Source organism: Dioscorea cayenensis, chromosome 3, assembly GCF_009730915.1.
Source record: "Dioscorea cayenensis subsp. rotundata cultivar TDr96_F1 chromosome 3, TDr96_F1_v2_PseudoChromosome.rev07_lg8_w22 25.fasta, whole genome shotgun sequence".
Lineage (NCBI taxonomy): Eukaryota > Viridiplantae > Streptophyta > Magnoliopsida > Dioscoreales > Dioscoreaceae > Dioscorea > Dioscorea cayenensis.
The window spans coordinates 18,269,208-18,283,575 of NC_052473.1; the positions used below are offsets into that span (position 1 = coordinate 18,269,208).

Sequence of the window (14,368 nt, forward strand, 5' to 3'; positions counted from 1 at the left end):
CTCTCTATGCTTTTTATGCAACAATTTGAAACATGTCCGTATGCATGCATGTCTAGGCACATGTAAGTTCAGCCTAGTTTCATTCCATCAGTGTAAGAGAATTTTGAATGTCTCTGCAGATAGTTAAGGAGCCATGCTTGATGAAAATCTCAGTAGCCTGTGAAAATCGATTTTCTAAAATTATAAGTAATGAAGGTTATGCATTATGCAGCAGAGTATCAAGAAATTCATGATTTAAAAGACTGGATTCTAGTTGAACAGGAAGAGAAAAAGGAGTTGCAAAAGAAGCTCCAAATGCAGAATGCGAATGTAAGACTTCCATAGACATAATTGCTGCTGAATTAATTTTCAAGATCGATCTACTACGCATGCACCTATTTTTGGTTCTTATTGACGAAACTCTTGGACTTGTATCCATCCTGCTGTTCTTCATCTGGGGAACTGCTTCATCTGCCAGATTGAACACTGAAACTGGTTTATGTACTTCAAAAAGTTTACTTTCCATACAATGGTTCCTCAACATTTGCAGTATGGTTGTACAGTGCTAAACCTCAAGACGAAGCAAGCGGAAGAGCAAAGGGTGACAATCTCCATCCATCATAAAGAGACTTTAAAGCAGAAGATAATTAAACTAAGAAAAGAAAACGAGTCTCTAAAGAGGCAGCTACATGTCGTGTCTATGAACTTTGATGTTGTGGCATTGCACTCTTCAAAATCATCTACTTTTGTCTTGCCTGTTTTTCATGGAACTAGAAGTTTGTATACAGTACAGGATCATATTTTGGCAAAATGTACTCAGTTTTATACATAGAACTTGCATGGTGGCTAAATTGTTGATTGCCATGAAATTGTGTTTTGAGCTGCTATTGTAATACAAATCCCAGCTTCTTAGCATTGATCTTTTCAGTTTACTTCAAACTATTTCCAACAAACAACTGCAGCAATCAGGACTTATAGATAACAGGCAGTGTGATATCAACTATAACAGCATTGAATGAAAAAGCATGTTATCACTCTAAAGTTTCAAAAGTTTATTTGCAATAGTTTCATCCAATTTCCTTGAACCTACACTCATGTTCTGATTCTAAAGTAAAAGAAACATAAATAAGCTACCGAATGGCATTTTGTAAGTTATTTCTATTGAGCCCTACTGATCTTCATTCAGAGGTCTTCTTTTCTTTCAACACCAAGAAGTTTCGCCAGTTTACCGTTTTCATATGCTTCAACGGTATCTGAAATTTTATAAGCAAATGTAAGTAGCAGAACAATTTGAAGATGCACACATGAGAAGAAAAGAATTTAAAAGAAAAATGGGGTTCATTACCATCAGATCCACCCAAATGCTTCCCATTGATAAAAACTTGTGGGACAGTTCGCCTCCCAACAATTTCGGAAAGGGCATCTTGTATGTCCCATCCATCATCTACGTGATAAAAAAAAAATCATTATTAATGGACAATGAAAGTTCAAAGGATTTTAACATAATTTTACTGAACTCTTTCACAGCACAATGAAGTCATAAACGGAGAACATGTAAGTTGTTGTGCTAGTTAATTGAGAGAGTAGGATTTTGCACGTAGGGCATCTTCAGTAGAAGAGGATGATATTGGAAACAACTCTTGACTAAGCATCAAGCAACCAAATAAGTAGTTCACATTGTGTTGATGGACACAACAGCAGGCTTTGGGAATCAACAAAAGGGAAGAGATTTGTGCACAAACAAAGAAACATATTCTTGTACATAAAATAAACAGACCTGGAGATCTAACAAGAATGAAATGCTTGAAACTTTTAATCACATAAATCTAGACTCAGAATTTCATTGTCAATAGAGGAAAAAATAAAGAAAGACGAATAGGACAAACCCAAAGATTTTGGATCTTCTTTCCTTCAATAAATTAAGTATCACATAAATCCCTTATTGATAAGTGGGTATAATTTCTATGAGATGATTGTGTTGCCCCTACTTTTCTAATCAAGTACACTTCACAATTCACAGCACACTGACAAAGATTTAAATGAAGTTCTCTCCAGAGTTTCCTGTCTTCAACCTTTAGTGCACAATACGATCAAACAATAACTTTCACAAGAAAACCGATCATATGCCACAAGATGATCTAAAGGAAGCATCAACAAACCTCTTTCATCAAGTTCTACAACATATGGCACCTTGCTCAGTGACTTGAAGACACCCTTTGCTCTTCTGCAATACCTGCTCAAAACCATGCCATGCTCAGTGCAGAGGTATAACACAGCCCCAAAATGCAAAATTGAAGCATAAAACTAAGTCAATAATGGATGCTTATCAATACAAACATTCAAACACACATTCAAGTATACAAATAAGTCAATAGTGAATATTCACCAACCTAAAAGCTTGAACTGGGCATTCATATAAAAAGGTAAGTAAATAATGACTATTTCTCAACAGAAAACTCAAAATGCACATTCAAGAAAAGAAGCAAGTCAATAATGAATGCTCCTAAAAAAACATTCACATTCAAGCACAAAATCAAATCAATAAAGAGTTTTCATCGATACAACCTCCAAAATAAGCATTTAAAAGCAAGTGAACAATGAATGTTCAACATCACAAAATTCAAAATGCACATTCAAGGAATTCCAAGACAACAACTTTCAGAAATCATTCTCATACAAGCAAACAGAAACAAACACAAGGCAACAACTTTAGGCTTAATCGCGCACTAAACCAAAAATTAATTTATCTGGTTAAAATCCAATCCTGAAGGAGAAACATTGCATAAGTTCAACACTGAGTTTCAACTACACCAACCTCACAAAGCACATACACATACAAATAGCCCTAAAGACAACACCTTTCAAGACTCACAAAGGATTTACTCCATAAAATCCCAAATAAGCACTCATCCAAACAAATCACATGAAACAAAGGACTTAAAATGAATGAAAAAGGCAAGGAGTGATCTACGAGAAGGAAATCAAAAGTAGAGAAAGCGCGTACGGGCAGTAAGACTTGGAGAAGATGACGATCTCGTGGGCAGCCACAGTTTTCTTCACAAACGCCGATGGAGAGGCCCCCATTGAGGAACCAAAGAGAGACGCCGCCGCCATCGCAGCCAGAAGCGCTGCCGCCGCCACAGCCCCACTCCTCCTCGCCACTGCCATGAACGCAGATCGCCTGATCTCGATCGAAACGTACGAGAAGAACAAAGAGCGTGGACGAGTTTAGAGGATTTTTTAGCTTTTATAAATTTTACTGACGGAAATACCCCCGGTTTGTTTCTCTTTGTTTAATTGAACCAAAAAAAAAGTATGAAATTTCAAATTAATTATAAGAAAAGTAAAATTATGTTTAATTGAATAGAAATAAATAGCGATGGTCACAATAGCCGAACAATAAGACACTTTGATTTCTACGGAAAGGTTAGTTTTATTAAAAAAAAGATTAAAAAAAAATACGATAAACACTGAAAAGAAAGAGTGCAGAAGAAAACAACAAAAATAGATTAATATCCCACCAGGGATGAAGTTTACAAAATCCAAAAAGAGCAAGAATAAAAATAAAAAAGAAGAGAGAGTTGGACAGGCGAAGGCTATCTCCTGGAGACACAAACATGCTCTAACTATTGAAGAGAGTGGATTACTTTCAGGAGGTTGAAGATTCAACTCCTTAAAACATAATTAAAATCTAATAATAAAAAATTTGTGCGAATGATTCACCACATTTAAAAAAAATTTGAAATTTAGGGGAAAAAAGCAAAATTTTCTGATCTATGCATTCAGATTTCTAAACCCAGTTTCAACCAGTGCTCAGTATCTTAGCTCAAAACTAAAAGAAACACCAGGGTATTGAAGGCAAAGAGGAACTATATTCAATTGCTGAATGAACAGTTGGTAACAAGACAAATAAATATTCCGAAAACTATACATCAGTCATGCAAATTTTGATGATACACTGCTATTCAAACAAAGTTATAGATCAATGGTTTGTACCTATATAAGTTACATGATAGCATTCCAGCAAAACTGTCTACAGGTTTCTTCTGCAGAACTGCAAGTTAAGTGAAGATTATAAGTGACAGCTTCTAAGGCTAGGAATGTTCATCTGACCATATCAACCCCATGTAACAGCATTTAGGTGTTATCTAGAGATGAAGCAAGTGGCAATTTCAACAAATCCAGAAACTTGGTGTGCATCTTTCTTATTTCTCAAATGAATGGAGACAAATCTTCTACTTAATCAAAGGCCAGTCTTCCCCAAGTTGGTGAGGATTTTAACCCCCAAGCCGCCTTGAAATCCTGCACAGATATGGGGCAGTGTTTTTCCTGCTTATGCATACTACTTTGTAGATACATGTGTACATACATGTGGCTTTCTTGCCATTCACCATTGATAGGCTTCCCCTGAGCCTGCACAACCCTCGTTCTCATGTATGACCTACAAGGGCCCAAACATTAATTTGTATGTGCATATGTCTTCCTTGCCTGTCCTTGCTCTTAATAGATAAACTGACGAGCTAATCAACTGCTTCAAATATGCATCCAGACCATAATTCAATAGATTGGCACAGTCAATTGTCTCTCCTTCCAATCCATGTCTTTGTGCTATTTTCTCCATCCTGTATTCTTAAATCCTCAGAATTGCATAATTCACCACAAACATGGCTGGTGATAGAACCAAGAATGCTTCCACTGATATTCTCAGGCAGATCTTCATGCCCCACCAACACTAGCAGCACAAAAGGGCATTCCAAGCGGAGCCTGGAGAGGACAATCTCTCATGCATTCTAGATCATCTTTTCACTCCACATCTTCCTGGCCATCAACAACAGGTAATTCAACCAGTCTCTTGCTGAGTATGGAAAACCGGTCATACGGCAAAGGCTTCTCCATCCGCTGCCTCTTTGCAAGCCACTCTGCACTGCCTGATTTATGATGCTGCGCCAATCTTTTTAAAGCACTGGAGCTCAAATCACCGTCCCACCATACAACAATCTCACTGGGTGGTACCAAAGATTGATGGGCACTGGGAAGCACCCTTCCAGTCCATTCAAGAGGATTTGACCAATCTTTGTAAGACCTTGATCTGCCTGGGGAAAGTGACAATGTCTCGCCAGTGGACAGATGGGACCAGCAGTTGCCACATGATTTTGCAAAGCTCTTATCATGAGCAACTGGGGGTTGGGATTTTTGCATGACATGCATTCCTAAAGGAAGACCAAATGAGCTTGTTGTGCAACATAACATTCTCTTGACCAAGAGTTGAAATGCAAAGTTTGCTAAATTCATGCTTACCATGCTTCTGCAAAAGCAACAGATCGAGGTGATGAAAGTAGCTATTTTTCGGACCAAGCTTTTTCAAAATCTGAAACTTCAAATCACTGAGATTGATACGGGGCTGCTGCAGCGGGAGTGGCAGCAGAAGTGGCTGCATCTGTCAGTGATCAGTAGCCATTCAGCTCACCAGATCAACCATAATTAAGCTAATTATAAGTTTTTTTCTCTCTCTCTCTACATTTCATCTAATAAGGTACCTAAAAATCAAAGCTTGTTCCTTTTCAAACAAAAAACTACATCCAAATCGTACAAAGAGAACAATGCCGATAAAAACCTCATCTTTTCCGCGTAAAAACCTAGAAATTGACAAAATCCGAGAACCGAGAGTCAGCAAAAGAAATTTAGAGAAAGAACCAATCCATGAAAACAGATCAGAGCCTCAATTAAAGCATCAACCAGCGAAAAAAACCAAACTGAGACTCTCTGAGCTCGATCAAAAGCCTCATTTCTATTGATCATAGCCAGGGCGAAGTTCAGGAAGACAAAGCCGGGACTTCCCGATCCGGAAATCCACCCCGGCGGATCACTGCAGGACCCAATCCCGATTGAAAATGAGAAAACTCGAAGATAAACCCAAGAATTAACACAAAAACGAAGCTCAAAACAGAACATCAGAACCATTAATGGAAGCACAAGCTGACCTAATTGCGTTCTTGAAGTAGAAGCTGAGAAGGAGATCATTCGACTTCGCTCTCTCCACTGCGTCTTGTGAAGAGCTTCACTCCATTCAATTTCGCATCTACCTCTCGATTTCCATCTTTTGAATTGGAGACGATCGGAGGGGAAAAGCTCGACCTCGCCGATTCCCTCTCCCTCTCGATCTCCGAATGTAGACTTTTTGGTAATTATTTTTTACATTTAACCCCCTGGCTGTTACGTATTTTCTTTTCACTCCCTGAGATCATTTACCATTAATTAACTAATGTAAAGTTTTAATCTATTTAATCTTTGGTTCATTTTCTTGTATGATATAATAATTTTTCCCTTTATTTTATGTATCAAAAAGATGAATTATTAGCAAAATATATAATATTTATCGGTTATTTCTAAATTGACCACTTGTTTATTGATTCAATTAATACAACTTTTAAAATACATAAAATAATTGTGAAGGAGTCATTCCTGGTTGTTTCGTATTTTCTTTTCACACCCTGAGATCATTTACCATTAATTAACTAATGTAAAGTTTTAATCTATTTATTCTTTGGTTCATTTTTTTGTATGATATAATAATTTTTCCCTTTATTTTATGTATCAAAAAGATGAATTATTAGCAAAATAGATAATATGTACCGGTTATTTCTAAATTGACCACTTGTTTATTGATTCAATTAATACAACTTTTAAAACACATAAAATAATTGTGAAGGAGTGAGTCATTTCTGGCAATCAAACAAAGTCTTTATTTTGTGAGATTTTTGACTTTCACCCTAAAGGATCTATTGTCAGTGAGCCTTCCACGCGGAACAAATTGACATTGATCATACATATGTTTTCTTTATTTTCTTGCAACAATCTCTATCCACCTCTGTGAACTAATGTCTTTTTGTTTTTTTTCATATTTGTGTTGTTCTAGTTTTCTAGTCTTTCTTTTGTTGCATGTATCTCTTTTTATCTACTTTATTTAAAGTTTTTTTTACTACTATTTTTTATTTTCATAAAAATTTATAAGGTACCCATTTTATAAAAAAAAAAAACATACATAATATATATTATCATTTAAATTATAGGAATTGGATTGTAATGATTTAAAAAAAATCTACTCAACCATTAAATCTCATAACACCATAGATAATCACCAAAAATTAAGTAAATCAGAAAAAAAAAATCTGATTTAATTAACAAAAACCAAAACCAAAAAAGACATCTACATATACACAATATATAGAAGAACAAACTCTATACAATTATAAAGTCCAAGTTGCACCATTTAAGCAACATTTAACCTCTCTCTCTCTCACTCTCTTTCTTTTAAAAAAAAAAATTTTGAAAAATTATTTTTTCCTCTTGTTAATGGAGTGAGAGAGTTTCATGTCTGATCTTTGAAGCATCATCATCTCCCACATCACTTGCACATCTTTGTATTCACAAGTTTCCACCTCATCCTGCAGCTTCAAAATCCCACCTCCTGCAATCAAACAACCATTTTTATCATTATTATTATTAATTCCACTTAAAAATTGAATTTTTTTTTCTTTAAAATTGTTAAATTTAATTAAAAAAAAAATTTCTCTATAATAGAGATCAACTATTCACTAATCCTCATCCAATGTATATATATATATATATTTGCAGAAAATTCCTTCAATCTTTAAAAATTTCAAAAACAACCCTCTAAAATCCTCATTTCAAAATACCAAGTTCCAGATATCTCAGTCGCATTTTTGCAGAAAACCCCCCAATAAAAATAAAAATGAAAAAAGAGATAGAGAGAGAGAGAAGCCTCCATTGATCCCCTTCTTCATCTCCACATCCATTCACAACCACAGAGAGAGAGAGAGAGAGAGAGAGAGAGAGAGAGAGAGGGATGGATGACCTTCTTTGCGGGATTTGACGCGGGAGGCGACGGAGACGAAGGCACGCTTGACGGGAACGACCATGCGACGCCACCACTCCATAGATCGATGATATCTCTTGATCTCCAGCGAAGAGAAACGATGAGAAACAATGAAATCAGTGAGGGATTGATGGATTGATCGATGATCGGAGCGAGATCAAAGAGTGAGGGAATAGAGTAGAATGTGAGAGAGAGAGAGAGAGAGAGATGAAGACGAGGAGAACCTCAAATAGTCGGCAATGGAGGAAGAGAGAGAGAAAAGTCGGGGGAGAATTGAACACGTTTCTCGTGAAGAGCGCCAGACGCCTCGCTCTCGCTTGCTTGCTTGCTTCTCATACCACCTCCCCCTATTTATTTATTTTTTTTTATTTTATTTTATTTATATTATTTATTTATTTTATTTTATTTGTTGGTTTGTTAATTTATTTGATGATTTATTAGTCATGTCCGGCTTCCGCGCAAGTGCGGCGCGGGGATGGTTTGGGGGCACGTGAAAGTTATATATATTTCTGATTTTTTTTAATATATAAATAGTTATTTTTATATATATATATATTTGAAATTTAAAAATATTTATTGAGACAATGATAGTAGGAGATCAGTTGTTGTTGATGCAATTTGTAGTTTAAATTCTGTCACCAATGGGCGTTTATTTCACGGTAAATGAGGAGGAAGTCAGAAGTGGGAGAAGTGTCATAATTCTGAAAGGGAGAAGTGATATTGCTTTCAGGACTTCTGATGTTTATTTGTCAAAAAGTGAGAATGATACCGAAGAATTTAGGTGTTGATGAAATTCTATGATTTAAAAAAAAATTTTAGAAGTGAAAAGAAATTAGTTTTTATAGATTGACTCACTTCTCCCCCAAGTTCAGTAAAAAAAAATACTGAAGTGGACTTAGTTCAAAATCTATTTCAGTCGGAAGTAAGGAAGTGTTATTTCCTCCACTTCAGAACAAATAAACACCAGAATTGGGAAAAGTCAGACCACTTTCTCCACTTTTATTAAATGAACGTCCCAGAGTATATAGATTGAACAATAATTTTTTTATTCATGTACGCACCCCTGACTATATTATGCTTGTCTCATTGGTTAAAAATTAAAAAAAAACATATTTTATATCATGTAACAGTATACATGGAGTAAGAATATGTATTGTAGTTTGGGTGTAGCAATTTGAATAGTTAAGACATTAGTTGTTATTTTTTTTATTGACATATGTGAATAAGCCATATGTTATGGTGCATATGTGTGAGAAGTGCATACTTAGTATAACAGGAATATTCTATGCAAAGTACTTAATATTTATTAGTAAAAAATTATTGACATCTTTATTTTTTTATTAATATATGAAAAATATATAATAAATAATTGATATATATATATATATATATATATATATATGAGATTCATTTAACAATTTGGTATATTTCAATATTTCATCACTTTAATTAAAGAATAATATGTTATGGTGAATAACAAAATATTTGTATAGTAAAAAACAAAATAATAAATTACAAAGAAAATTTGTCAACTTAAAAAGTTTTTTTTTCTCAAATAGTTCAACTATATTCAAAAGAGATGTTTGTTTCCATCCACTCTACAAAGAAAAATCTATTTTCTTAGTAAATTTATGTGTTTTAAAAGAAATTAAACATAATTAAAGTCTAATAAAACACATGATTTTTTTTAAACAAGCAACTCGTAGCCCAATGAATTTGTTACAAGAAGCGATAAGTAAGGAGTTAGGTTAAAAATCCTTACTCTAAAGTACTGTAACACAATTTAATGTAACATTTTTGTAGCATACTATTTATCATTGTTCTTAAGAAAATCTCATGGGCATGCATGTGAGAGTACTTTTATTGCCCATGTTATGTTTGATCAGGTTAATAAATTTTCCGATAGTTAATAAATTACTGTAATTAATGTATCACTTTATCAATTTAAACAATTTTTTAATGGGCGGCTCTTGTGGTATTAGTAAAAAAAACATGATTTATGAACAAAAATATATCTGATTTAAATACTCAAAAAGGTAGCAATCTAATCAAAAATATTTGTCACTCTATTACAAGAAATCATTGCATTATGTACCATATAATAAAAAGAAACAACTTGTTTTCCAAATGGTGTTGTTAATTGGTCTAAGTCTAATTAAAAACATTGTACTAAAAACACGTGATTTAAAACAAGAGTTTCATTAGATTCAAAGTTCAGTGAAGAAAAAACATAGAATTAATATAATTGATGTAGTAGTTTTGTGGCATACTATTTATTATTTTGTTTTTTTAAAAAAAATTATAGACATGCACAAAAAAAAAAAAATACCACTAATGTGATATTTAATTAAATTAATAAAATTTTAAAATATTTATAAAAATATTATAACTGGTGTATCACTGTATTTGTCTATATTTTTTTACAATATTTTAATATGATGATTTTTGTGGTTTTCGTTAAAAAAAAAAAACTATTTATGTTTTTTTTACAAAATAAACAAAAATATCTCTGATTTAAATACTTAAAAAGGCAGCAATCTAATCAAAATATGTCACTCTATTACAAGAAATCATTGCATTATGTACCATATTAGAAAAAAGAAACAGCTTTTTTCCAAATGGTGTTGTTAATTGGTCTAAGTCTAATCAAAACCATTGTACTAAAAACACGTGAATTAAAACAAGAGTTTCATTAGATTCAGAGTTCAGTGAAGAAAAAGCAAAGAATTAAAAAAACAAAGGGACCCATGAAGTATGTTTGGTCGGACTCGGTTTAGTCAAAGTGGTTGGAAAAAAAAGAATCCCAAAGATTAGATTTCATTTTCCGTTTTCCATTTTCTATTTTCATTTTCAACGATGGCGTCTGACCCGGCCCTTCTTCTTGTTTTACTTTGTCGTACTCGCCGCCACACCACCGACACACTCAATCTAACCAATATCCATCCTCTCGTCATGCACGACTCTCAAGACATTTTTTTATTTATGAAATATTTATACATATTAATTATCATCCGTCTTTATTTTATTATTATTATATTTCATCTATGATTGGAATCAAAACGAGAAGATAACTTTTATTAATATATATACACACTAAGTCTGATTTGACACAATACAGGTAGTAGACTCCTCGCAAGTCACTCAAAGTTTGATTCGATCATTCATTAAGTAAATGAATCGAGCTTGACTTTTGAGCTCGATTAATTAATTGAGTTGAACCCGAGCCACATACTACTCGACTCATTAAAGCTCATGAGCCTAGAAACAAACTTGTTAAATGAGATTGCTCGTAAGTCTACTAATTAGTATGTCAAACAAATATGATAATGAATCTACTTTCAAGCTTGCTAAATGAGCTTGCTAAATGTGTGTTTTTTCTCAAGTAAGGTTGTAAATGAACTAAAATATAGTTGAAAGCTCGAAGGTATAACTCATTTATAGTATTATTAAAAAATTGTTTATTAAAATGATTAAGAGGCTCATTTATATTATTATTAACAAGCTCATTTATAAGAATCATTATTAAAATTGTTTATATTATTATTAATAAACTCATTTATTAAATTGTTCATATTAATGTTAAATGGTTGTTTATGGGATAATTAATAATAATCTATTATAAAAATATCACACATAAATTTAGTATAAATTTAAGTAAAAGATAAAATTAATTTATAATTTTTTATTATAATTAGGTTTAACATTATTTTTAAAATAATAATAATAAATTATTTATGGAAAAAATGACTGAGCTTTATCAAGTTAATGAATCGAGTCTGAGCCTCAAAATTTCATGAAATTCGGAGTAGACTCAAGCTCAGTTGAAGTAAGCTCGAGCTCGGCTCAGGCCCGGTTAAAACAGTGAAGAGCCAAGTTTGAGCATAGCCTAGTTCGGTTCGGCTCATTTGCATCCCTAAATATAGGGCAATACATGTGGTTGAATTTATGCTTATATTGTTGTATGTTTAATGTTCAATAAACCGAACATTTTTTTTTTTTAGTACTTTTTCTTTAATTTTTATCATGCTTTATTTTTTTTAATAAATAGATAAATCACATTTTTGTTGAACTAAAAAAAAGAATACAAATACATCTAGAAAAACAACACACAAACATAAAACAGGGTCCAATGAGAATGGAAACAATACATAATAAAAAAGGAAAAAAAAAACTATATAAGCTTCTAATAAAAAAAAATAGTTTCCTCCTTGGAAATTACGGAAAATAGTTTTTTTATGATGCTATAATTTGACAAAATTTTGGTATCAAGTTTTTTAATTAAAAAAATATATTAATATTTAACCTTTTTTTTTTACTTTCTTACAGTACGTATACCATATTTACAAATCATTCTATTATATTTAATTATTTCATGCAACATTATTTATTTGGAAAATCAATGCATACTTATTACTACGTGCAGTGTTTTTTTATATTAAAATTGAATTGAATGCTTGGAGTGGGTTCATTGAACCATGACACAACATAAACAATAATAATCTCCATAATACTCCGTAGTACTTAAAACGGTTAAGCAGGTTCAATGCATGTTAGAAGGTGCAGTGCACTACGCAACCAGACTTAATTAGACCGACCAAACCGCCTAATCTTGTCCGTTGTACCAATTCATATATATAATCCCTTCTTAACAATGTAATAACTCATTTCATTTTTTTTAATTTTTAATACTTACTACGTCCCTGGTTTCATTATGTATCCAAACTAGTTAACAAAGTTGTTTGTTTGTTTTTTCCTTTCTTTGTTAAATCTAATGGCTAATATATATATATATATATATTAATAATAGACGACAAGCGTTCTTTTTATATGAATATAAACAGTACTGGAATCCGGATATACAGTATATATACAGTATGAGAATAATATAAAAATCCCAGATAAATAGTGTATGACAGCACAGTGAACAAAACTGTCGGGGAAGGGATTTGAACACATGACCTCCCCTTACTTTGGTGTCATACCATTTGTTAAATATTGGCTTGATATCCTTGTGATAAAGCCAAAATCTTGATCTCTTTTGATCCAACGGTCTAGATTGCTCTATTGTTTATATAGGGTTATGTTTGTTGGGTGTTGAATAATGAGAGAAAGATAGAAAGGGTGAGTTCTCTTGTATTTGGAGAGTGAAAAGAGTGGTGTAGATCGGAGAGCTCTTGTTCTTGCTTGATCTCATTAAAGCAAGGTATGACCCTTGTTTTTGAGGTAAGGCTAGTTCTTAGAGCTTGGTAATCCTCTTGTGGTTTTATGCCTATTTTTATACTCTTGTACTCTTGTTATCCCCTATGATATAGTGAAGCATTGTTCTCCCGTGGATGTAGGCTTGTTCTTAGCCGAACCACGTTAAATTAGTGTCTCTTACTTTATTCTTGTGAGATTGGTTGTATGTTATCTTTGCATTGCTCATTCATTGTGTGATTGCTAGGTATTGTGATATTGCACACCAAGTGTTCGACGAATTGCCACACTAGTTCCGCGCTTCCTCACCCGCATCACCATTGGGTATTCAATAGTTAACTAATGGCTAATATATATAAACACATGCAATAACTTAATAGATTAGAGGTTTATCTGTTTAAAAATAAATAAAATAAATAAAATAAATAAATAAAATACATGCAATAACGGAATGCTTCATGACTTTATTCACTCTCCTCTCAAGTATGAGTTGAGAGTTCAGTTCCCTCTAATAACAATACTTTAGTGTTATAATTTATCCATATTTATTAAAATTAAAAATATAATATATAGATGTTAGAAAATATCAATGGCATAGTGAAAAACTATAAAATAAAAATATTATCACGATAGCAAACTTGGTATTTTCTCCCTTTTAAACCAAAGGTTAAGGGTTTGAATCTCTCTCAAGAATATTTATAAAAAATAAAAATAAAAATCTCAAAGAAACTTGTTAAAAAGAACCGATGGTTATAAGGTAATTTTTCTCATTTATTATCACCTATGGGTTATGGCCTATAATAAACTTATGGGTGTATGAACAATAGGAAGTTGATCATTTAAAATAGCCTCACTATTCTATAAAAGAGTTTGTATGTACTCTATGTATATATAGCCTGTGTTTTCTATGAACAACCGCAGGTTGTTATTAAATTTTAACCCCATCTATTACTTTCAAATTCCTTTTTTACTTTTCATTATGAAAGTCTGTAAATGATGTTTAGCAATATATAATTTATTTATTTATATTTTTCTCAAGTTGTTTAGTTATTGGAAGGACAAACATCACCAACCGAGCATACATACCGTACGAGTTAAATTGTAAATATGTAAACAATTATGCATTAAATATACACTGAAAATTTGGGTAGATCCATTGGCCTTCTGTAATAATTTTCTGAAATTTTATAATAGAAGTCGATTTCAATTTTAAATCAAAATAAAAAAAATTTAAAAATCAAATATTCATTTAATAATATTGCTATACCAATGAGAAGATAACCTTTTGTTTAAATT

At 32.5% G+C, this 14,368-nt stretch overlaps 1 protein-coding gene across 6 annotated transcripts; it reads right to left on the reverse strand.

Annotated features, from left to right (window-relative positions):
• Positions 1-970: 970 nt before the first annotated feature.
• Positions 971-6,139, reverse strand: LOC120255332 (glutaredoxin-C8). 6 transcript variants are annotated; one of them, XM_039263198.1, is made up of 5 exons: positions 5,961-6,138; positions 2,984-3,160; positions 2,139-2,212; positions 1,325-1,423; positions 971-1,232 (listed from the first exon to the last, which is right to left on the reverse strand). In XM_039263198.1, the coding sequence occupies exons 2-5, from the start codon at positions 3,145-3,147 to the stop codon at positions 1,162-1,164; spliced, it is 408 nt and encodes a 135-aa protein (XP_039119132.1). In that variant the 5' UTR covers positions 3,148-3,160; positions 5,961-6,138; the 3' UTR covers positions 971-1,161. The 6 variants fall into 6 exon arrangements, 4 of the variants coding, with proteins under 4 accessions (XP_039119132.1, XP_039119121.1, XP_039119125.1 ...); XM_039263187.1 differs by lacking the exons at positions 971-1,232; positions 1,325-1,423; positions 2,139-2,212; positions 2,984-3,160 and adding exons at positions 3,844-5,189; positions 5,278-5,416; positions 5,517-5,615; positions 5,716-5,845 and having other exon boundaries at positions 5,961-6,139; XR_005534984.1 differs by lacking the exons at positions 971-1,232; positions 1,325-1,423; positions 2,139-2,212 and adding exons at positions 3,976-5,189; positions 5,278-5,416 and having other exon boundaries at positions 3,081-3,160; positions 5,961-6,139.
• Positions 6,140-14,368: the final 8,229 nt, after the last annotated feature.